This window comes from Ovis canadensis, chromosome 4 (assembly GCF_042477335.2).
Source record: "Ovis canadensis isolate MfBH-ARS-UI-01 breed Bighorn chromosome 4, ARS-UI_OviCan_v2, whole genome shotgun sequence".
In the NCBI taxonomy this organism is placed as follows: Eukaryota; Metazoa; Chordata; class Mammalia; order Artiodactyla; family Bovidae; genus Ovis; species Ovis canadensis.
Window position 1 is genome coordinate 61,548,928 of NC_091248.1, and position 24,591 is coordinate 61,573,518.

Genomic DNA, 24,591 nt, shown 5'->3' on the forward strand with positions numbered 1-24,591 from the left:
TCAACCTGGGAGTCTCCCCACAAACTCCATCTTTTGACTCATGACAGAAACAGCTTCTGCTTCCAAGCCGAGGCCTTGGTTCATGTTGCTACTCCTCTGGGGACCAGGAGGAGCATGGGCGTTCGGGGTCACCATGTCCCTGACTTTTCAGGAAAGGATACAGACCTCAGGAGAGAGGAAACTGAACTCAGGAGCCAAGTGCATACTTTCAAACAGGTTCTTTCCTGTTTCTCACCTTACTCACCCCTCCCTGTTTCTACTGGAAGTCATTTTCTTTGTAGCTGGGGCTCCCCAGAAATTAGACACTAGCTCTGCCTCTTGGAAAGCAGCACTTGAAGGCGGGCAGGTGTGAGGTGGTGCCTCCCTTCAGCAGCAGGACAAGGCAGGGAACTCTGGAAAGAGGCCCCGCTGAGGAGGACACGCCTCTCCTAGCCCTGCTCTCTCCAAGGATTCCGCTTTCTGCCTGTAATTTGGTGAGGCCCATGGCTTCCATCTCTAGGGTGGAATCCAGGGGGATCCTTGAATACACGAGTGCAGTGTCCTCAAAATCATCAGCCTAAGATCCAATATAGGAGAAAAATGTTGCCAAACTCAGCGTGGCCATAATGGTGTTTGAAAAACCTATTTTCTCTCAAGCCTAAAGAGGGTAAAAGATGCTGTCAACACTAAACAAGGGCTCCATTAATAGTACTTGTTGCAATGAATGAATGACTGAATGGATGGATGGGTGGGTGGGTGGTGGATGGGTGAGCAGATGAATTCTCAGCAGCAATACAACAAAGCATGCCAGCCAAGGACTCCCATAAATCAGATGAGAAAGGCCTAAACACACCCTTAGAACTGTCTGGCACTGCACCACCCCTCTCTAACAGCACCAGGGCCCATTTCTCAGAGGGTGCAATGTCCGCACACCACATCGTCTCTGCTGGCTGCCGCCTCCTGTGGTTCTCCAGGCATCCCACTCAATCTTTCCTTCACTCAAGTTTTGTACCAGCTAAAATACGGGTAGGAGTCCATATGGGCAGAGTTCTGGTAGTTACTTGTAATAAAAAGTTATTTACAAATACCAGATGGCTCATTTAGAGAGGGCCCCGATCGATGACCATAAGTGGGATCCATCTGAGCGTCCTGATCTGGTGTTTCCCCATTACAGAGTCTACACTCAGGTTTCAGCCTGTGCTGACCAGAGCTGAAGTCCTCAGCCTGTCCTGGCTGACACTCAGCACTGGGATGGGCGCTATTTTTCTGCACACTTTCTACCTCTTCCCTTCCTCCCCGCACTCATCTTAAGTGGACAGCAGAGGCAGGAGGGGTGGAGGGGCAGAGGGCAAAGCAGGGTGAGGGGCATGTGGCAGCTCACTGTCCCCGGGAACCCCTTCCCCCATGCTAGACAGTTCATGTGCTTTTCAGGTGCCAAATGGCAGTGGATTTCAGCTTGGTGGGCTGTGTCCCAGTTGCAGCTTTGCACGCTGGCCTAGGGAAGTCCCATACAAAAGCCCCCAGATGCGAATAAATTACAGTGCCCATCCTCCCCTGCCGGCTGGCACGGAGATCCAGATGCTGACCTGGCTGAAAGAGAATACTGTGTTGGCGTCTCCTGATGCAGAGTTAAATGCTTGTTAAAGAAAAAAGAGTCTTGGCCGTTCCTTTTCTTCCTAATGTCTTCCACGCCCCCATCGGCTGCCATCCCTCCAGGTTCGGGCCCGTCGGGGCCTGGGGTTTGGGCAGCGAGGTTGAGAGGGCAGCGGGGTGCTACGCTCTCCAGAGTTGACACCCAGGCAGCCCCAATGTTGCTCAGTGACAGCAGATTTGTTAGGCAAGTCCTGAAAAGGGGGGAGGGACCTGATGCCCTGTGGCTCGGGTTTCTGTGCCTGAGGAGGAAAGGAATATGGACTTGAGCTGACAGGACACCAGGCAGCGAAATACAGATCAACACATTCCTTCCACGTGTCTGGGACTAACACTTCCACAACACAGGAGAGCACAGAGCTGCAGGCCACCAGGGCCAGCTGCCATGCTGGGGGACCCGCGCACAGGGTTCAGTCACCCGACACCAGGAATACGGGAACCCCGCATGCAGCCCATTGGGTGCCGCTCAGAAAGGACACAGGTAGAAAACGGGTGCCCTTGAGAAGAAACCATAAGCTTCTCTTGTGGCCCTTTCCTACTTCACAAGAAGTGTCAATGTGTCATCCTAAGTCTGCTCGGAGAGCTTACAGCACACTCAGTGGGGCTTACTTCTAGAAGTTCTGGAAGCTCTCAGGGCATCGTGGTGAATAGGGGCTGAGGGGCCATCACTGTCTGGGAGAGAGGAGGCGACCTGGGAACAGGCAGGTTTTGAATGCTCTTCCCATCCTACCCTAGTACCTGGTACTGTTTCTCGGGAATACCTTCCCAGCCTTTCCTGGGCTTCACTGGGCAGACTGAGGGGTTCGATGTTTGGCTTTCCTGGACCATCTGGGCCTAGAGCTGAGGGATCCACGATTCTACAGATTATGAGATCTTAAAAGCTCACCTTTGCAGGAGCAGGGGGAGCTGGAGATCACCAGGGGGTCAGCCTGGCATTACCAAGTGTCCAGAATGGCAGTTCCTTATGTGCTGTGCTTTGAGAGGACCTAGCGTGTCACTCTGTACAACAGCATTGCATTTCCCTAAGCCAAAAAGGCTTTTCCCCTTTTTATGAATCTATTAAAATGTAAACACATCGAGAGGTGTTGGAGAATAAAAAGACCATAGAGAAATGGAACATAAGTTCAGTTTGGGGTAGAGAGAAGTATGTAGAGAGGTGAGGAGAGAGACCTAGGGATGTGGGAAGGGCCAAAGACAAGCTTAACCAACTTGGCAACATGGTCCTGGATCTGCCCTGTTGGCCACGCTGTGTAGTTTTTCATAGGACATTAAACAATTACAAATTGGTCAATAACCATTACGAAAGTTTCAATATCAATATCTAGCATTAACATTACAAACAGAAGGATATTCTTAATATCCTTAGATAGTCTTAGTTATGGCAAAAAGGCCCTTTAACACTGTTAAATAAACAAGGTCTTATCTAATACCTTTCCATTTAGTTAGAAGATTACCAACACAAAAGTTATCTCCAAAGAAGATAAAACATACCACATTGTAGTTGTCTCTGAAAAACTACAGGCAAGCCACCAAGAGGGGCTGACGTTCAAGAATTAATCATGAATTCTGATTTCAGAATCATTTCATTCAATAAAAAGCCAACTAGGGACATTCATTTAGAAAACTGGGGTTCAGAGGGTTGTGGGGCAGCTCAAATCTCATATTGCACAAAAACTGCTCACTTACTTCCACATCTGTGAATTCAAGTGTTTTTCTACCATGGAGTTTAGTGCGAATCGAAAACGATCCCATCTTCTATCAAACACATAGTACCCTCGTCCCATGAGGCGACTCCCAAATGAGCAAAACTGTGAGGGGGAAAAAAAAACCACATTTTTAACTTTGATTACAGGTTAATAAGCTAATACAAGCCACACAGAGACAAATAACATTTACATAAAAACACACAGGGGTACAGTTTTCCTCAAAATAAAGAAGCAAATAGTACCGAAGCCAAAAATATTTCTGTGTGAGCTCCCAGATTTTCTGCAGAACCTCACAGGGTGAGTCAACAATAGTGACATTCAACTGTCTGTGGCACTGAGGGTTACCTTCTCTGTCCCGGAGACTGAGCCAGCACTTTCAGTTGAAAAATAAACAAACCAACAGCAACAGTAGCCAGGACAATGGTTCAGTACCATGGGCCGGTCACATCAGCCATCCTCTCAAGGAAGCCGGGCTTCCCTGCTTCCCATCACAGTAATGGCAACAGCTGGTTCTAAGGTTCTCCTGTTGACAGATCATACCTTTCCTATCTGTTGTCAACAGAGCCACTTCCCTTCCAGCTAGGCTGAACCCCTTCCTCTCCTGGCATCAGCCTCATCTGCCCTCCCATCAGCACTGCCAGGCTGCCTGGGGCACGGCCACTGCTGCTGAGCTCTCCGCTGCTGCTTCCCTGGGCTGCGTCCAGTTCTCCCCTCCCTCAGGGCCTGAACGAGGACTCACCTTTCCAGTCGCCTTTCTCTGACTTACCTTGCCACTCTGAACTCCCACAAACCCCTATACACACTTCAGTACCTTCCACCTGGGAACAGCTACGTGGCTGTTCTATGTGACACTGAATGTTTCTGTGGCGGTCTTGATGACTGCCAGTGTCTAAAGGCCAGAGACCCCCATTCTCTTCTTCTTCCTCCTCAGTAAGAGGCTAGTAGGGATTTAGGCTAAAGGATGGACTATAGAGATAAGGTCCTACAAAGTGTTCAGAGTGAACTCACACTTTAAACACAGGGCTGAAACATGAGCAGTTAGACGGTTAATAAATGTCATTTGATGATGATGTTAGGACACCCAGAAGGCCAGCAGACAGAAACGCAAGAAGGTGACATTTGGCTGGTCAGAGCTCAGGCGAGTTTGCAAGTGACTCTATAACTCAAATGCAGCTCCTCTCCCTCCCCCAGGCCTCTCCCGGCAGCTTCCTGGCCTCCGTCCCAGACACAGTGCTGGGCTGGCACTCATTCCACAAACGCTTCCTGGAACCAGTCTTTGGAACAGTTCTCAGGAGGAAATGCAAGACCTTCCCTTTGTTTTGTTTCTGCTTATGTTTGGGGGTCGGTGGGCAGGGGCTGCACTAAAATCTTGCCACCCATCAAATCTGGTACTCCTGATGAAAAACTCTTTTCCGCACATTAAGTGCTTACTGGCCAAGCCAGAAAACATACAAAGGGAGTTTTCCTACATGGAAGCTGGTCCCCAACAGCATATAGGCACTGGTCCAGGTCCAGACATCTTTTCTTCCTTCGTCTCCTTGCTAAAGACACCCCAAACGAGGGTTCATTACAAAAACTGATTTAATGTATCAGTTGGCCATGAAAGAAAGGACAAAGCAAAGAAACAAATCCATGGCCTTTCCATTTAAATCAGCAAAACAAGAAGGGCACACAAATCTGCCAGGCTCCGAGTTGAGCTAATCCACTGTAGCTTGGCATCATGTCATTTGGACAGAGATCTTGATGTGCTCCAGAGTCTGGCCTTCTGGTAGAGAGCCCTGTCTCACTTTCAGACTTGGAAGCTGGAGGCCTCTTAACTGTCTGTGCTACCTATGCCTCTAGTTCAATAGAGATGCAAGGCTCAGCGCCCCAGAGGCTCCTGTTCTTAATCGCATATGGTGCCCCAGGCACGGCTGTAGCTCCTTGCGGCACGGGCCACTGTGGCAGACCCTACTAGTTGCCAAGCTCATCAACTGCCATCTCATCCCCAGCTCTCCCTGTTTTTTCCTGGCTAAGAGAACCATGCTTTTGTTCTGATATCTGGCATGGAGCAGTGAGCAGGAAAGGTGGGTTTCTTCCTAGAACCCTGGGATGAATCATGGCTGGGATCATCCTGTGTGCTGTTTTAGTTGCTAAGTCATGTCTGACTCTTTGTGACCCCATGGACTGTGGCCTGCCAGACTCCTCTGTCCATGGGATTCTCCAGGTAAAAACACTGGAATGGGTTAACATTTCCTTCTCCAGGGGATCTTCCCGACCCAGGGATGAAACCTGCATTTCTTGCATTGGCAGGCATTTTCTTTACCACTGAACCAAAAAGGAAGCCCCATCCTGTGTTCCTACAAGCCTATCCTCTGCCACTGATTGGTATAGGGGTAGGCATGTGACCTGCTTCTGGTGGGTGGAAGGGAAGGTCTGCTGGGAGGGCTCATAGGAACATCTTCTTCCCTAAGAAATGACATAGAGCATCTTAGAGGAAGACTCCCTTCCTGTTGGTCACTTTCCCCACTTTGTAGAATGTGACTTGGTGAGGATGTGACATTGGAGCTGGAGCCAACATATCCAGACTGTGCATGAAAGGCAAAAAGGGTTGGGGAATTCTCCCTCAGCAATACGACATTGAAGAGATGCAGAAACAAACCTGGAATCACTCCCCTCTAGAATTCTTGCTATATAAGACAAGCAAATGGCTGATGCGCATAATAGGTATGAGTTGAGTTTTCTATTACTGACAGTCAGAGGCATTCCTAACTGTCCCTGTTTCTGTACTAGCTGAGAGGTTAAGTCTCAAGCTGTTAGTGAAGCACACCGGTAGAAGTGGGGAGGGCGTCCCTCTCTTGATGCAGGGTTGATTTCACCTACACAGTCCATGCGATCTTGGGACAGTCAGGGCTAACCTTGAAGGCTTCATGCTGGGACCAGAACAAAGCAGCTATGGGGTTCCATGTTTCTAGCCTCCTTGAATTGGCTCTGTTGACGGTAGCACCAGGCATTCCTTTTTTAAGTGCTCAGAGGGCCAACACAAACAAGCTTCCAGCTGATGCTTCCTTATACCTCCCACCTGGATTTCAATGACCTTCTGAATTGTTAAAGTGGACTCTTCCAAGGAACTGGGGAGAAACTGACCTTTTCATTAACCTGCTATCATGCTGACATGAAATGCTTCCTTCTTTCCTACACACACACACACACACACACACACACACACATACCACACACACACACACACACACACGAGTTTTGTGCCATATGGTCACACCTACTAAGAACAATAAAACTCAGAACCAACAGGGAAGAAAACCAGCCAGGGCTGGCACCTGGCACATTGCTCAGACAGACGGTTCCCAAAGCAGGTGAGCCAGACTGATTCTTGAAATCAGAGGCTGCCTTTCAGATGGGCAAGGCAGGAAGGTCAGCTCCCCACCGCTCTTCTATGAACACCATTTCTCAAGCATTATTACTTCAAGGTGCACCATAAATACTCAGGTGTTTACAGGATTATGATCATCTGGGTGCCCTTACCTTTCCTTCTGTGATTTTCAAGGGGATTTCTAAGGCAATCATTCAACTTCAGGGAAAGCCCTTTCAAAAAACACTGTCCTGGAGGCCTCTGCTTAGGAAGGATGCTATCGGAGGATGTAGTCCCCTAAATACCACATAGCACAAGGAGAAAGAAATGCCCGGATGGAACAAGAGGAGGCCTACCGCAAGAGGTCTGGGGTGGTGGGTGGAGAAATGACAGTCTAATAACTTCTCGGATTCATCGGTTCCGTCCATCTCCCCTTCATCACTTGACAGTCGGCTGGCGAGGTCACCTCCAACTGGGGGCAGGGGGGGTTCCGGAGTGTAGCCACTGTGATTTGAAGACGTGCTGCTGCTTATGCTATTTGCAGATGATGGTCTAAGGGCAAGAGAGAGCAAACAGAATAAACTTTTCTGAGGGAAACAGACCCACCCATTTTCATGGAGCTCAGAATCAGAGCAATTAGCCTTCCCAGTACATTTAGGAAGGCAGGTCAATGACAGACGTGCACAAGGGAAAAATTCAGGCTGAGAGGGGCGGCAGCGACCAGCTCTCTACGCGATCGGGTGGAGCTGAGACTCTGCCCTGCCTGAATGCAGGCACCAGGGAAAACTCCACAGTGTAAGCGGAACAGAAAATACGAAAAACAAACTCGTGTGGCAGAGAATTAATTCAACTTAAAACTAGTCATCTATGAATTCAGTGACAACTATTCATTCATTTGCATGTAAGGAATTTACACTTGCCCTGGGTTGCTTCTCTCTGAAAGCAGACCATGATGGGAAGATCAACCAGATAAACAAGCTCAAATCAGTCAACAAAACGTCAGTGATGATGAAAGACAGCCTTACAAACAGAGCTACTGAACTACGACTTTATGACATTGTTACCATACCTACATGAAAAAATGTTTTGTCCCAGATGGGTCCACAATTTCCTCACCCCGAAGCCAAGCCTGTTTCTTAATATCAAGTCACATGTCGTTTAATTGTATCTTCTGAGGGTGAATGTTTCCATTTCATTTTTGACAAGCCACTAGACCCACAGATTGGCATGGCTGACTCAACAGTAGGTGTTGAAGAAATATGTTTCTCAATGAAGGAGTGAATTAATTCCATGTGTATAAACAATCCAACAGATCTCATCCAGGTCATGGCTAAGCTTATAGAAAAGCACTGTCACAGAGAGAGGCAGTACCAAGGCTTTCTAAGCAGCGAGAAACAAAAGAAAACACACCTCCGCATTAGGAGAGAGTCAGAAGAATGGTCATAACTAGTTGTTAGTTGTTTTGATTGACCAGGGAGAAAAAGAAGTTTTAGAGAAAAAAAAAAATCAGGATTTTTTTTTTTAATGTGGACCATTTTTAAAGACTTTATTGAATTTGTTACAATATTGCTTCTGTTTTATGTTTTGGTTTTTTGGCTGTGAGGCAGGTGGGTGGGAATCTTAGCTCCCGCATGACCAGGGAATGAACCCACAGTTCCTGCATTGGAAGGCAAAGTCCTAACCACCGGACTGCCAGGGAAATCCTCAGGAGCTTCAAAACACAACACAAAACAAAACAAAAACAAAGAAAGGTTCTCTGCATTCTGCTTTGAAAGCTGCCCCTTCAAGTAACATGAAGGGGCTTTTACTCACATACCTCTCTTCTCTCCCTCATTTTCACCTTGGACACTTGGTTGTTTTGAAATCTTTCTAGGTGTCAAATACCTGAATCCAAACCAGATCCCCAAAGCACAGTCACATAAAAACAAAGCCATTAAGGTGGAGAAAAAATTGATAGATGAATGGATAAATAAAACATGGTATATCCACACAATGGATATTAGTTAAGTCTCAAAAGTGAAGGAAATTCGGGTATATGCTACAGCATGGATGAACCTTAAAGACATTACGCTAAGTGAAATAAGCCAGTCACAAAGGACAACTATTGTATGACTCCACTTAAACAAGGTATCTAGAACAGTGAAATTCAAGGCAGATAGTAGAACAGTGGTTATACCAGGTGCTGGGAATGGGACTTCAGTGTTTAATGGTACAGGGTTTCAGGACTGAATGATGAAGAAGTTCTGGAGGTGCATGGTAGCGATGGCTGTACCACAAGGTCCTTAATGCCACTAAAAAAGATTTTTCTTTGCAAAGAAAAGCTGGTTTCCATCTTCATCTGGTCTGGATGTGCTGCAGCCATCTTGCTACAGACTGAAGATGGTGCCAAAAGACTGAAGAGGGTGGAATAAAAGGGCAGAGAAGGACAGCCAAGCCCCGATCTCTGGGGACTGGTGCCTTTTCACCTCTGGACTTCCTGTCACCAGCAGTAAGAAATTTCCTAATTAGTGAAGTGGTTAGTAAGCAAGGTTTTTTGTTACTTGCACTTGAAGTGTCCCAACAAGTATGAAAAAGAGATTTTAACCTGTTTTTAGGACACAGGCTGTAGCTGGAGAATGTTAACTGATGGGAAAGGAGCTGATCTACCACAGAACCCTGATAAGCAGGGCACCGTGAGCAGCTAGAGCTGCAAAAGTCACAGATGAGGTGAGGACTAAACATAGCAGGAGAGCTGAAAGGCTTGATATTTGGTTATTGGACCCACGGGTCATCATTGTTACCTCACATAACCAGATGACTTAGCACTGCCCCACTTGCCCGCTCCCCCTCCAATCAACTCGCAAACTGAGATTCCAGACAGGGGGCCACCAGCAGAGACTAGGAGGGAGCACAGGGCTAGAAAAAAGGGGACTGGGGGCTTTCCCTGGTCAGAGCCTTAACTGGCATTCCCGGAATGCCTACTGCCCGGCACATCAGTAGGCAGGATTCTTCCCTTGGGAAACTTAATAGCCATAGAGAAAAGGCTTCCACACTTAGCATGAATAGCAACAAAAGGCTGATTGGTGATGTGATGACCTTATGGTTGACAGTCCCACACACAGACCTCCAATCAGCTTATTAGAGTCTTTCTTTTAAAACGAATGGTTAGAAATCACCAAACATTCCTGAAACAATCTCCAACATTAGCCTGACCAACCAAACATCAAACACATAAACACATACATGAAACAAACCTGGGGTAAATGAAGATAAGGGAGGAAAAGAAAGAAAACTAAGAGGCCTATCTTCAGAGATATTAGAATGGCATCACTTCTGCAGAAGACGATGTCTTGTAGGATACTATAAGAAGCAATCAGATAAAGAGAATTGGCAGTCCAATGGAATCCACACGTAAGAACTTAATCCACAATTAAGAATCCACACTTCCACTGCAGAGGGTAATGTTCCCCTAGGCAGGGAACTAGGGTCTTGCATGTCACATGGTGCCATCAAAAAAAGAAAGAAAAAGTAAAAATCAACCAGATCCTAAAACTTAACAAGTAAATCATAAATTGTTTAATATACAGTTTTAAAGGTAAAGTAAAAAAGCCTTTTAGACAGTGAAAAAAAGTCTTTTAGACAGTGGAACAAGAGATTGAGAGACAACAGGAGAAAAGGGTAAGAGAATGAAATGATCAGAGCAAAAGGTCCAACACCTAACTAACAGAAGGTTAAAGAGAATAAAGCTAACAGTGAGAATAAAATTATTTAGGATGTAATAGAAAATATCCCAGAAACAGGTGTTTCCAGATTTAAAGGATCTACTGAGTACCCAGTAAAATGAATGAAAAAAAGACCTATATCAAGGGGGATCCCTGGGAACTTTCAGAGCCCCATGCTTCAGAAAGCAAAAATGGAATCAGCCAAAAGTCAATGGAAAAACTGCCCTCAAAATTCTGTAGGGAAATAGTTTTCAACCCATTTATATATTCAGGGAGACAATCAATTAAGTGTGAGAGTAGAATAAAAACATTTTCAGGTGTATAAGGATTCTAAAAATTGACTTCCCATGTCCCTTTTCATAGGAAGCTAATGGAGAAAACCCTTCGTCAAATAAAGGAGCAAACCAAGAGAGGAGGCAGCAAGGGGCCCCGGGAAAAAGGTGCTCTAACACAGAGAGGGTAAAATGAGCTCCAGGATGGCAGGAATTACTGTTTTTCACTCTCTTTTAGGACTACTTGTTTTTTTTTTTTTTTTTTTTAATTGACTCTCCAGGACTACTTGGTTTTTGAACAACATGTCTATATTCAATTCAGTTCAGTCGCTCAGTCGTGTCCGGCTCTTTTCGACTCCATGAACTGTAGCATGCCAGGGTTCCCTGTCCATCATCAGCTCTCAGAGCTTGTTCAAACTCATGTCCATCAAGTCGGTGATGCCATCCAACCATCTCATCCTCTGTGGTCCCCTTCTTCTCCTGCCTTCAATCTTTCCCAGCATCAGGGTCTTTCCAATGAGTCAGTTCTTTGCATCAGGTGGCCAAAGTATTGGAGTTTCAGCTTCAGCATCAGTCCTTCCAATGAATATTCAGGACTGATTTCCTTTAGGATAGACTAGTTTAATCTTTGTGTACTCCAAGGGACTCTCAAGAGTCTTCTCCAACACCAAAAAATTAAGTTTCATTAAGGAAAAAAAAATCTGGGGGCTTTCATGGTAGTCTGTTTGTTAAGAATCCACCTACCAACGCAGGGGACACAGGTTTGATCCCTGGTCAGGGAAGATCCCACATGCCGAGGAGCAACTAAGCCCCTCAAGTCACAACTGCTGGACCCACATGCCGCAATTACTAAAGCTGTCATGGCTAGAGCCCATGCTCAGCAACAAGAGAAGCCCTGGCTTGCTGTGATTACAGAAAGCCTTCTGGAAGCAACAAAGACCCAGCGCAGCCAAAAATAAAATAAATAAAAATAAAAGAGTTAACAATTAAAAAATATATATATATTTCTAAAAAGAAAAAAAAAAAGTTTTAATGGTTGAAACTCTCAATAGTAAGTTCCGGGACTTCCCTGGTGGTCCAGGGGTTAAACCTCCATGCTTGCACTGCAGGAAGCATGGGTTTGATCCTTGGTCAGGGAACTAAGATCCCTTATGCCATGCAGCATGGCCAAAAAGGAAAAAAAAAAGTAAATTCCAGTTGCCAGACAAAAGAGAGGAGGCGAGGGAAGGAGAATCATGGAGACTCATGGAGCATGAAAACTGCGAGTTCCAGAGCAGAAGCAGCTCTGAGAGCAAAGACAGAAACATGAAGGAAGGATGCCAGGCATATGTGTGCACGTGTACGAAGAAGGGGCTCTGAATCTTCTCCTTTCCAGGCCTGTGTCGCTCAGGGTGCGGGCACCCTCCCGGCAATGATGGAGTGGTGGATGCTTTCAAGACCTCCTTCCAGCTCTGACTGCTGCCCTCCAGGGTGGAACTTGGAGGGATGGAGTGTGCTGGAAGCAGCCTGTGTCTCTGAAAAGCCAAGGGTTGGCGAGGGTGACGGGGAACAGGGCCGCTGGCCATGAGAAAGGTGGGAAAAGTCTCCAAGTGTGTTAAACTGCTGTCCAACCTTTCTTCCTCCGCACTACATCACAGCTTCCCTCTCCACTTATCGGTCTAAAGACAGTGCATATGATGACGGTCCCTGTCCAATTCCCCTTAGGGAAACTTAAGTCCCCACCCCCACCACTCTGAGGAAGCGCGAGCATCAGTCAAGAGCTTTGGGGAAGAGCACAAAGGAAACTGAGTCCCTAGTGGTAAAGAATCAGCCTGACAATGTAGGAGACACAAGAGATGCAGGTTCGATACCTGGGTCAGGAAGATCCCCTGGAGTAGGAAATGGCAATTCATCCAGTATCCTTGCCTGGAAAATTCCGTGGACAGAGGAGCCTAGTGGGCTACAGTCCATAGGGTCCCAAAGAGTGCGGCACAGCTGAGCACACACACATGTATGTGTAGGCCTGTCACACATATTTTCTCATCAGAGCTACCCACTGCCTTAGGTGTGTGTAACTATGACCTACATTTCTCAGATGAGGACACTGGTTGCCAAGCTAGTACAAAGTGGAAATGAGACTGGTCTGTCTGCTTGACTTTAAAGCCCGAACTACTGAGAAATGGGTAGGAAAAGCCTAGGGACAAACCTAAGTCAAGGAGAGAAATGGTTTCCACTTTGGTGATTATACTATCAATGAGTCACGAACTGAAGTAGCTTTCACTGCAGACTCACCTCAGCCCCTTCTCGGGTTTCTAGGACCTTCTGCCTCTTTCCCCACTGCCTTCATCAGTCTGAGATTCACTGGTGTTTGCCATTTTATACTTTAGGGTGAGATGTGTGTTCATCTATGAGACAGAGGGGAAGGTGCCCAGACCTTGTCAGCATTGACCTCCACAGCTGACCTTTCCTCCCCTCCTGGGGGCCAGAGCCTGGCTTATTAGAGTCCAGCTCGACCCTCTGCACCTCCCTCTGCCTTTCCAGAGTCCTGATGGCTTTGGTTGGCCTGGTTATCCACAGCCCTTGGGGTCTGTGGGGAAAGCAAGGTGTTCCCTTTGAGTTGGGGGCAAGAAAGCAGAGCATATAGGCATGTTATCCAAGGGCCCCCAGGTTGAGGGACAGAGGCCAGGAGGATGGGGGGAAGGAAACCAGGTCATATCTAGGCCTTCACTGGCTCCCACTGCTTTCCCACTGACTACCATGGCCCTTCCTACCAGCTACCGTTAACTGAGTGCTTATTATGAGCTTGATACTCTCACTTAATTTTCCTTAGCCCCATTTGACAGATGAGCAGTTTGAGGCCAGAGAGGCTGAGACATGACCATGTTCATTTAGTTAGCAGACAAGGAGTTGATCCTTGCACTATCCAATCCTATTCCAACCCTTGCTAGTTGACTTTTACTTTTCTCATCCTAGGCTCAAGTTCCTCTTTTAGAAACCCCTTACAAGACTGGGTTGCAATTCAAAAATATGAGAACTGGTATATTTTCAAGGTTACCAAAATGATATTTAAGAAGTAAATGTTACATAGTTAGCATTTCCTACGAGAGAAATTCATAATTGGGAAGGGATTACCATAATTCTACTCAAGAGTCATTCTTTTGGTCAATTCTAGATAATGGATGCAATCGAAATATCTATTATATCATCAGTATGAGGGAAATAATGGTTTTAAGTCTTATGTGAGTACATTAACTTCTGATCATGCCTTTTCGATCTCTGATAGCATGGGGTCTTGTTTGAACCTAAAACAATTGAAAGAGAACGTTATTTCCCACTAACTTTGGAACAGAGCTCACCCCTGAGTCTTCTGGTGCCTTGAAAAGCATCCTCAAAAACTATTCTCTTACCAACATCTAATGTGCTCCTTGGCTTCCCCTTCCCTTTCAGAAACATTCTTTTTGCTGATTAACCTCACCCTCTCTCTTTCTTTTGTTTTCCTAAAAGAAAATAAACACCTGGCATTTCTCTATTGTCAAATATTCCCCTGAAAATTACAAAAAAGAAACAGAAAGAAGCATTTCTTAAGGTCACCTGTTTTCATTTTTTAACATCTGTCTCTGGTTTCACTGCTCAGCCAGGTACCACTGCTTGGGTATGAAGTGCTTGCATTGGTCAAAATCGGTGGAGCAATGTACAATAAAAGAGAATTTTCTGGGGCTTCCCTGGTGGCTCAGTGGTAAAGAATCCACCTGCCAGTGCAGGAAACATGGGTTTGATCCCTGGTCCAGGAAGATCCCACATGCCACGGAGCAACTAAGTCTGTGTTCCGCAACTATTGAGCCTGTGCTCTAGAGCCTGGGAATTGCAACTACTGAAGCCCGCACGCCCTACAGCCCGTGCTCCACAGTAAGGGAAGCCACCATGATGAGAACCCCACACGCCGCAACTAGACAGAAGCCTTCGTTCACTACAACTAGAGAAAAGCCCGCGCAGCAATGGAGACCCAGCACAGCCAGAAATAAGTAAATAAATGCAAAGCAGGGTTCCCTGAAGTTCTTCGTGAATCCGAGGTGATCCCTTGGACGGGCAGTGGGTTCTGGGTATGTGTGTGATGAAAGCAGGGCTGAGATGGCTTCAGGTGGAGGCAGGTTTGCTTTTATATCAGGTACCGTGAAAGGTTTTATGGGAATAAAATAGTTCCATTGCCACCACGAAGTATGAAAGCTAGTGTATACAGAACTGAAGCCTTGTCCAGAAGTTTGGAGCAGAACTGTCTCCTAGACTCTAAAGCAGGGGCAATCTCCTTCACCAACATCTCACATTACCGTGAGAAGTCATTATAAAAGGATCTTGCAAAACGAGGGGCGGAAAGCAGAGTGGCAGCTAAATAGATGATGACAATGGCTCGACATTGGTTATGATGATGGGGATGTGTGGGCGCAGACTCTGTCTGACTCCATCCCAAATATCTCCCAAATGTCTGAGGCTAAGGTTGGTGATTCCAGAGGAGGCCTCTGGCTGTCAAACTGGTCAGGTTTGCGCCAGAGTGGAAGGCACAAGACATCCTGGTAGGCTGGTAATAATTGTCATCAAATATTTGCTTTTACTTTAAAAATAAATTATATCCGCTTCTTCTATAACTCTATTCTCTTCATGCCTGCTTGCTGACTGGACAGCTACTCTTTGAGACTCACAGTGTGTGCATTAAAAATCATCAGAGGTTACCAGTATCTACACTTAAATTGTATTATTAATGTTTCCCTTTTATGATGTTGTGGATATTTGAGTCTTATCTTCTGAACTCTAAGTTCTTGAAAAGCAAGATCTAGTTTCACTAATCTCTGTGCCCCTGCCTGAAAGTACCTAACATAGTACCTTGCTTATGGAGCAAGCACTCAAATATTTCTCAATGAGGGCTCCCAGTCTTGTCACCTGGAAATTGTCTGTGGCTCAATACAGTCGGTACTCCACTGCCTGTCAAAGCACACACGTGTGGATCTTAAATCACTCTAAATCCAAGTGGGTTTTTTTTCTTTTCTTTTTTTTTAAATTGAAGTATAGTTGACTTACAATGTTGTACCCACTATTTTCTATTCTTTCATTTCCTCCCAGGACAACCAAATAAAATCTCAAAGAAGTGGCTGAGCTTTCTTGGTGTGAAGGGAAATTTAAGGACAGACAGCTCCATCACACCAAATTTCCCTCTACCCTGACTACTGGAGAGTTGTGGGGAAAATTCACAAAATATTGTAACAAATGGGCTCTGCTGCTGTGCTGACTACCCTCCCCTCCACAAGGCTTCCCTCTAATCTAAAAACCCAGGTGACCATGGGATTTCCCTGGTAATCCAGTGGTTAAAACTCTGTGCTTCTAATGCAGGGGGCACAGGTTCAGTCCCTGGTCAGGGAACTAAGGTCCCACATGCTGCACAGTGTGGCCAATAGATAAATATTAAATAAAGTTACTTATTAAAAAAAAAAAAAGCCAAACCAAACAAACCCCAACCAGGAAGTTGCCTGGGGCTGAGTGTCACTTTCAAGTATTTATTTACAGCTGACTCTTGCTCTGTGAAAACACATGCTGTTGGATTTGGGTCTGTTATGAGGTATGACAATGATGGCAACGATGACCATAGTGAGCACAACAATGGGGACAGCAATAAAATCCACCGGACACTACGTGGCAGACATGGACTGAGACCCTACACCCATTCTCTCATTTCAAGTTCACAACTGCCTCACTAGCAGGACCATGATGACTCTCATTTCACAGGAGATCAGACCACACTCGAACCAGGCAGGCAGTCATTGACCGTGGACTCAAGGCTTCCATCGCCGAGGGGGGACTTACCTAGGAAGCACAGAGTTGGGTGGCCTGGATTTTGCAGGGGACGCGACTTTAGGTTCTGGGCCCGAGCTCCCTGAAGGTCCCGGCAGTGAGTCCTGCGCCGGCCCGGGGGGATTGGGAAGTACTTCCCTTGCCGAAGTCAGGAGATGCTCTTTATCTTTAACTTCTTTTTCCCGGGACTTGGCTTTGTGTTCCGCCAGGAGGAGGTCAAATTGCTTCTTCCGGCCTGGGACTGCCCTCCGATGGCTTAGTGAGTGAGTCTAAGGAGAAGAGAGATGGAAAGCACAGCCTCTTTGATCAGCACATAAACCTGCTTCCCCAGGCCCTCCATTTCAGAAACTGCAATTCATGGGAATTTAGAGGTGCTTGAAAAGTCAACTTCAAGGCAACAGCTCCTGTTCTGCGGCTGGGAAGAGGCAGAGACCACACAAAACGCAACCGTGCCCTACGCTCCTGGCGTTAAGGAGCCAAAGCTTCCTCCGAAAAATGGCCAAAGATGACGAGCTTCAGCGCTGAACCCCTGAGGACCTCCCTGACGACAGGCACCGGTGAGGGCGCGCTGGAGTTAATCCAGGTGCAGGTGGGAGGCTCGCATTGGCCCAGACACACAGAGACACCAAGCAGAGAGGGCCACGGCCTCCATCCCAAGAGGCTCTAGCAGTTCAGTATGAAATACGGGGCTGGGGGCTACCCACGGGCGGCTGCTTCGGGTCAGCTGTCCCCTGGCCACCCCGGTGCGGCCGGATCAGGGGCGCGGCGGCTCGTCCTCCCCTCTGGGGCTGCCTTTCAGGGCGCTGCCGCCGCCGCCGCCGCCGCTGCCGTGCTGCTCCTGCATACATTAAAACGTAGCAGGGTTTAGAACCGCCTGTGAGTGCCTATAAATACAATTTACTGTCTGGCCTCACAAGTAACAGGGGAAGCCTATTTTTTTTTTTTTTTTCCTTCTTAAAAAGCCAGCCAGCTTGAGGCAGGCACTCTGCTACCATGGAAGAGAAGAAAGCATTTCCCTTACAAAGAGCAGCTGGGGGTCGTGTCGAGGCTCCACACCCTGCCGTGTGCAGAGAGTGGCATGCAAACATTTCGACAAAGGCCCCAGCCAGAGCAGGAAGTATTTTTTATGGAAAGAGAAATACCTTGCAGGTGAGGGATCTTGTGCAAGGTTTCTTTGTCTCGGGATCCAATACTCCACAGTGTTTATTTGGGTCAAATTCTCTCTCTGGTTTAAGAAACAAACAAAAAATATAAGAAAAAAGGAGACTAAATAGGATTTGGCATTAAGACTACATTTGAAAAAAAAATGCACATTTGCACCAACAAGTGAGACATTGTCAGGCAATCTGGTTTTTTCTTTTTTTTTTCCCTCCAACCGGCTGCTAAAACGCTTCCAGAACCGCTGGGGGAAGATGGCGCTTCTCTCTGAACCCAAGAGTTCCCACGTCCAGCTTTGGTGGGGATGTGGTAGGGATGGGAATGCACAAGGGGAGAGGGTGGGTGGGCAGCAGAGGGAAAGGAGCCACGTGGTTCTCAGGCTTTATTTCACTCCAAACATGCTGGCTGCAGAGCCACTGGAAGGCCCTGGGGCCACTTTCTCCCCTGGGGTAGCTCCAGGAATACATCACTCTCCCCACACTGCCCTGCTTTCCTAATAGTTTGAGCCATTTGAGTGGGAAATTATTCCTTGACGTGTCAGTGTGACCTGCCTCTCTCATGCTTTGGAAAGTCCTCAGCATAAGGCCTTCCATGCAGCCTTGCTGCCTGGATTTCCCTGATTCAGGAACATGTAGACAGGGGCAGGTGTGGGATTTACATTGAGGCTGATCCTGCAGGTATAGAGAGGGCAGGGCCTGCTGGCCTTACAGTTGCTCTGGCCCTGGCCTGGAGCCTGGTGCTCCAGAAGGGAATGAGCCGGGCAACTGGTCCCCTTGGCACAAAGGATGGTTGAGGGAAGCAGGCTTCCCCAGCTCCTGCCTTCCCACTAGAGTCCTGATGGCCCCTGTCGAGGTGACTTCTAGGGAACCTACTCTTTTTATGCTCATTTTGGATCCTTCTTCCTTCTGGGCTACAAAAATGTTCTCCTCTCCTAGAAAATGGAGGGTTGTGAGACAATCTCTTAAAGACACTGCAAGCTTTATAGTTCCACCTCTTGATGGCCTGTGCCATTTCTGGAAGACAACCAGCAAACACCTGAGTCCTGCAGGGCAGAAATGACACGGTTCTTCTGGGCATTCACAGAGATGGGCAGCAGTGCAGGTGGGTGGGGAGGTGGATGGGCAGGTAGAGGGGCATGTATAAACTTGGTGGCATGTCTCCTTCAGGGCCTCCAATGGCTGCAAGCTATAAAGAGGTTACCTTGCCTGAAAAACTGTCTGAACTTGCTGGAGTAAAATCTGACCATAAAAAATGAATGCATTCTATTTTTAAAAGAAGGTTTGGGAGCTGTAGGATGGTTGCAACAGTGGTGATGATGATGTTTGCAATAAAACCATTCTCATATCCAAGACAGATTTCCTGCTTGGCTATCAAAAGGCATCCTGCCCCTTTCTTTTGCTTTTGTCTTCTTTTCTTAAGCTTCATTTTTTAAGAAGAGAAAACTGTTAGGCCTGGAGATGTTTGCTTCTTATGAGCCCTCTCTGCCCACTGAGGAGGGTCTGGGCGCCAGGCCCCAGGCCGCCTGGTGCGAGTTCCTTCCCTTGGGCCTGGTGGAGTCAGCCCTGTGCCCAGATCCACACCAGCACTCGTGTTGGCCTGGAACTGAACAGGTTGTTTGGCTGGGGGCAGGAGCTGGCTGCCAAATGTGAAAGCGAGAGAGAAATAAGCAAAAGACCCAATGAGACAAAACCACTAAAAAATGCAAAACCAACAAACACACACAAAAAATCCCCAAACAACTTCAGATTAAGGTGCTGGCTGAAAGCCACAGTCATGCTTCTGCCAGGACGAGGGAGCCCAGCCTCACTGCGCCCAGACAGATCCAGCAGCTCGTTCAGGGATGTTACCTCCTCTGCAGAGTGACAGTGACCTTTCTCTGCAGGAAGAGAGCTGGGTGCAAGGGGCTCTGTCCACACAGAGAGGCCCCCACCCTCAAAGACAGTGCCAGGCTCTGCCTTTCTTGTGGGACAGTGGGTGAACAGGGCAAGGAGAGATTTTCAGGGTAATATAACTGTGTCATGTGAATGCTTTGGGCGCAAGGTACTTTTCAGACCTAAACTTTTTAAAAGTTACAGACATAAAAGAAAACCTGAAATACGGATAAATACAAAGTAAAAAATAAAAATGACCCACAATTCTTGGGGGCACTTAGGAATTATGTTCATGCCAGGGGACACAGCTTCTCTCTCACAGGGCAGTTTTCTCTGTATGGTGGACCCTTGAATAACTTGGGTTTGGACTGTGCACGGATATTTTTCAGTAGTATATACTGCAGTACTACACGACTGGAGGTTGGTTGAACCTGTGAATACAGAGGAACCACATACACAGAAGACCTGCTAGAAATCATATGGGGATTTTCAACTGCATGGAGGGTTGGCGCCCCTAATCCCTGCGTTGCTCAAGGGTCAACTATATTTTTCTTTCTTCTGGTTAACAACTAATAAATGGCCAGGGTGTGTGAAGAAGTTATAAAATTTATAGCTTTTCTTGATCTTTTGGAGAAAGTAAAACTGCCAGATTTCCTTTCACAACAAACCCAAAGCAAATACCATCCACTTGGGGGACCCAAGGGCCAACCACTGACTTAAGGACTGGCCATGTGCACCTTTCTGGGTACCTCCAGAGTGCCTACTCTGACAACCAAGTAGATTGCAGAGAGACCCCTCAGCATCCATCTGCTATGCCAGTCTAAGTGTTTCCAACTGGGAATTCCAGTTTGCTTATGTGGGAAAGGGATCTGTAGCCCCAGACCACAGAATGAACCCGGAAACCAGTGAGACCAAAGGATGGAGATGGGCAGTCAGCACCACTGCGACTGCCCCAAGCCTGCCCTGAGCTACCGGGAGATATCACAGTGGGCTGTCCAAGTCTGCAGCCCTGAGACTTTTCAGAATCTAGGGGCGATTTATCCTGTCAGAGCAAGGACAAAGCCCTCCAAATCCAGAGTGCTGTGGGGGTGCAGAGCTCCCTGCCTTGGGAAAACCAGGATAACTCCTACTAAGTGCTGAGCTAACTCAGCCCAGCCATCATCAATCTAGCCCGGGATTAAGAGAATCAGTTCTCCCCTGCATTTTGAGATGGGAGTTCCTGTTTGTAGGTAAACTCCGTGTTCCCCTTAAAATGAAACAGACCTGTTCAATTATAAGATCACATCACTCCCTAGTTCTGGACGCAACTCAGCTGTAGTCTGATCATGAGCCAGACTCAAAGAACACAGACACGTACCTGAAAGTCTCCTGTAAGGCTTGTTGTTGTTTTTGGTGCCGTTTTGGTGTTTCTTGTCTATGGTGGTAGACAAAATTCCTTTGCCATTTAAGATCTTCTCTGGGGAAGGTGGCACTGACTTGGACATCAAGACCGGCTTAATGACAGGTGGGGTGGAGACGGCAGAGGATGAGGTGGAGCAGGAGGGGACTGCAGGAGTGGCTGTAGAGTTCATTTTGACATTGGCACCATCTGCCTTCACTAGGTTAGGAATTTTCTCTAAACTGACTACGGGAACCGGAACACTGAAAAATAAATGAACAAACACATACACAATTGACTTCTTTGATACATCTGGTCTGCTGAGAAGATATCCCTGCTTATCGTTATCAGGACACTTCCTTATCACTTATTTATACTCCTCCTATAAGCGAGCAGCAGGATTCCAGTTTTGATGGGAGAGAGATGCATGCCTCAGAAAAGACCGACGGCGATGTGAAGTTGGCATGGTGCCAGGGATGGCATCAGTGCTGACTGATTACCTCCTGGATCAGTTGTCCCCATAGATCCTGTCGCTCCCCCATTCCTCAGTCCCCTTTGTCAGCAGTCTCCAAGACAGCACCTTGGGCAGAACAGGGTGCCTGCTGTGAAGCTCAAGAAGCAGTACAGTCTGTCCCTGAAGACAGTGTGCCATGGAGCCGCGTGCTGAATCACGCCCCCTCCCCCGCTGCTCGGCTAGTCTCCCACCCGGGCGACCGGGCCTGACATCTGCTCAGCTCGGAGTGCTGACAGGCTCACAGTACATGGAGGCAGGGCTGTGGGCCAGCGGGCCATGCTCCGTGCTGTCAGAGGACTCCTGGATCACTCATGTTCCAGGGATGGGCTGCCATAGAACATTATCTAATATTCCATTTTAGGCAGCTAGTTATGTAAATAGGCAGTTCTTAAGGCTGGCAGGTGAGAGGATGAATCTTAAGAAGACAGAGCACAAAGGTATATGTTTGCTCTTTAGAATCTGTCACTCTAGCCCTGCCTCCCTGCCATTTCTCCTGTAACGGATATGCATTTGATTTCTGTGCATTTCACGCTGGAAGACCCTGTGTCTAGGGGGCGGTGGAGGACTCCATCTCCGGGTCTGAAAGGATGAGACGAGATGAGTAAGCTTTGCTTTGGTTCTTGAACTAGATTCCCTTTCCTCCTTGCAGGAGGGTGGAATGCAAACACTTCAGCACCCTCAAGTCATCTCTGAGCTGAGAGTGTAGCCGACTTAGCTCTCTGAATGCCAAATGGGCTAAACTAGGGCTCAGACATGCCTGCAGACAATGAAGGGCATGAAAGACATGCCGGTTTTGCAGGGGAGGAGTTTTATCTGTCCTCACGGCTGGCTGGTTCTCCCTTCTCCAAGATGCATTCACAGATCATTTCTTTGATCAATTTGTTCATGAAATTATTTCAGCAACCCCCTCAGCCCTTGTTGTTGTTGCTAGCCCTTGCCCCTTTCCTGACTTTGAAACAGGATCCCGGATGTTATTTATAGGCCTTTGCCAGTGAGAAGGCACTCAGTGGTGGAGCACACTGCCCCCAAACCTCAGACTTCACCCCAAGACCATGCGGTTTCTTGGCCTGGGGAAGCATGGGGTGGGACCTCAAGCCCCACGTAACGGGAAACTGCAATAGCAGTTTTAAGTAAGATACCAAGTTACTGACAGTTCTGTCTTTGATCAGTGTCTCAATCACTGAGATAAAGCTACACTGCCACCACTTTCTAGTTAATGGCAATTCTCAAAGCACTCATCCTATGGCTGAAGAACAGCACAAGAAGCCCTTGAAAAGTCAACACACTAAGAAGCTGCAAAAGAGATTGCCTGGTGAAATTAGGGTTGCACCTGACTTCTTCTAAATGGTAAAATACGCAATGCTATGGGATACTAAATTCTTCCAGGCTCGTTTCTTCAAAGGTACAAATTACAGAAAGCAAGGTGGTGAAGAGGAATTTGTACACCATGTTCTAAGCAGCATTATTCATAATGGCCAAAAGGTGGAAGCAACCTTAATGTCCACTGATGGATGAATGGATAAACAAAATGCGGTAGATACATAGAGCGGAATGCTATTCAGCCTTAGAAAGGAAGGAAATTCTGACACGTGGGTGAAGGTTGATGACATTATGCTAAATGAAATAAGCAAGTCAAAAAGATTACTAACTCCATGATTCCAACTGTACAAGGCGCCTAGAGCTCAGGTTCACGGAGACTGAAAGCAGGATGGTAGTTGCAGGGGAGCTGTTGTTTAGTGGGTACTAAGTGGCAGTTTTTACACTTAACACCCCTGAACTATACATTAAACATGGTTAAGATGGGAAATTTTGTTATGTGTGTTTCACCAAAGTTTAAAAAATTTTAAATGCACAAACTGGGGGAAAAAATCCCACAAATTATAAAACTCATGTAGCTTATTCTCCAATATCCTGATTTTAAAAAAATATAAGAACCTGCTTAAAAAGCTCTTGTTGCTTTATTTGTCACCCTTGTTCTAACCTGTTGACTTCTACTTCTTTAGAAACAAAGGGAAGCTTCAAGTGTTGACATGCACACATGGACTCGTAGCCAGGTGAGAAGATTCTCTGGCACGTGAGTGGCCTCCTCCCGTATACTTCCCTGTGAAGCCAAGGGAGCTCAGGAAAGGAAACGAAGACCTTCACGTTTCAGATCCACTCTTGTCTCGGGATGGGTCTAAGTGACATGCTGAGTACTCACGAGCTTAACAGAACGAGATGATATCAGGATAGGATGATCCAGAGCAACTGTACCAACCGAAATAAACATAAAAAAGGAGTCAAGTGGTCCACAGATGCTCACAGCACAGTCTGCGTTTCTTCCCTGAAGTCACCGTCTAGCTCCAGTGAGCCCCATAAGGCAGCCACGTGAGCACACGTGCACCAGGTCGAGCCACTAGAACAATGCCAGGCCGGCAAATGTGTGTGACTGATCTCCTAATTTGAGATTTTCTCTACTACGTGATGGAGAAGGAAATGGCAACCCACTCCAGTACTCTTGCCTGGAAAATCCCATGGACGGAGGAGCCTGGTGGGCTGCAGTCCATGGGGTCGTGAAGAGTCAGATACAATTGAGTGACTTCACTTTCACTTTTCACTTTCATGCATTGGAGAAGGAAATGGCAACCCACTCCAGTACTCTTGCCTGGAAAATCCCATGGATGGAGGAGCCTGGTAGGCTGCAGTCCATGGGGTCGCGAAGAGTCAGATACGACTGAGTGACTTCACTTTCACGCACTGGAGAAGGAAATGGCAACCCACTCCAGTGTTCTTGCCTGGAGAATCACAGGGACGGTGGAGCTCAGTGGGCTGCCGTCTATGGGGTTGCACAGAGTCCGACACGACTGAAGCAACTTAGCAGCAGCAGCAGCAGCAGCAGCCACTATTTGAGCGTGGTCCACTCACACCCTCTACTGCCAGCACTTCCAGAACTCCAGCTGGACTTCAACCCCAGTGCCCAGAGACAGGATGTGAAACTAACACCCATCAGTAAAAAGAAGGGAAGGCTGATATGCGGTCCTCTGGGACTAGAATGGGGAGATGTTAGTGAAGAAAATCTGATCAAGAATGTTTCAAAGAGCTCTAAAGACCAGATGAGTCAGTAAGGAACAGAGCCACTAAGTAAATACCCCTGAAGTCATGTAAGTTGCCACTTGGCAGCAGAAAGAGAAGAGAGATTGAGTTGATGGGATAGGAA

At 47.1% G+C, this 24,591-nt stretch overlaps 1 protein-coding gene and 1 long non-coding RNA gene across 19 annotated transcripts in view; one reads left to right on the plus strand and one right to left on the minus strand.

The window, feature by feature from the left end:
• ATXN7L1 (ataxin 7 like 1) overlaps nucleotides 1-24,591 on the minus strand; it is a 261,228-nt gene that overhangs the window by 10,110 nt on the left and 226,527 nt on the right. For 10 of the 18 annotated variants that reach the window (XR_011256664.1, XM_069587857.1, XM_069587856.1 and 7 more), the window contains 5 exons: nucleotides 20,861-21,144; nucleotides 17,617-17,699; nucleotides 16,487-16,743; nucleotides 7,041-7,236; nucleotides 3,316-3,437 (listed from right to left, as the gene is read on the minus strand). Coding sequence is in view for 16 of the 18 variants with exons in the window: in XM_069587857.1 (XP_069443958.1) it covers nucleotides 3,316-3,437; nucleotides 7,041-7,236; nucleotides 16,487-16,743; nucleotides 17,617-17,699; nucleotides 20,861-21,144 (942 nt within the window). In the remaining 2 variants the exon portion in view is untranslated. Of the gene's footprint in view, nucleotides 1-1,565; nucleotides 1,872-3,315; nucleotides 3,438-7,040; nucleotides 7,237-16,486; nucleotides 16,744-17,616; nucleotides 17,700-20,860; nucleotides 21,145-24,591 lie in introns of all 18 variants that reach the window. The other 8 variants (XR_011256663.1, XM_069587854.1, XM_069587853.1 and 5 more) reach the window with 1 other exon arrangement.
• LOC138439287 (uncharacterized) lies at nucleotides 16,212-23,698 on the plus strand. The gene is made up of 2 exons (XR_011256669.1): nucleotides 16,212-17,031; nucleotides 23,399-23,698. It is a non-coding gene; the product is annotated as an uncharacterized lncRNA (long non-coding RNA).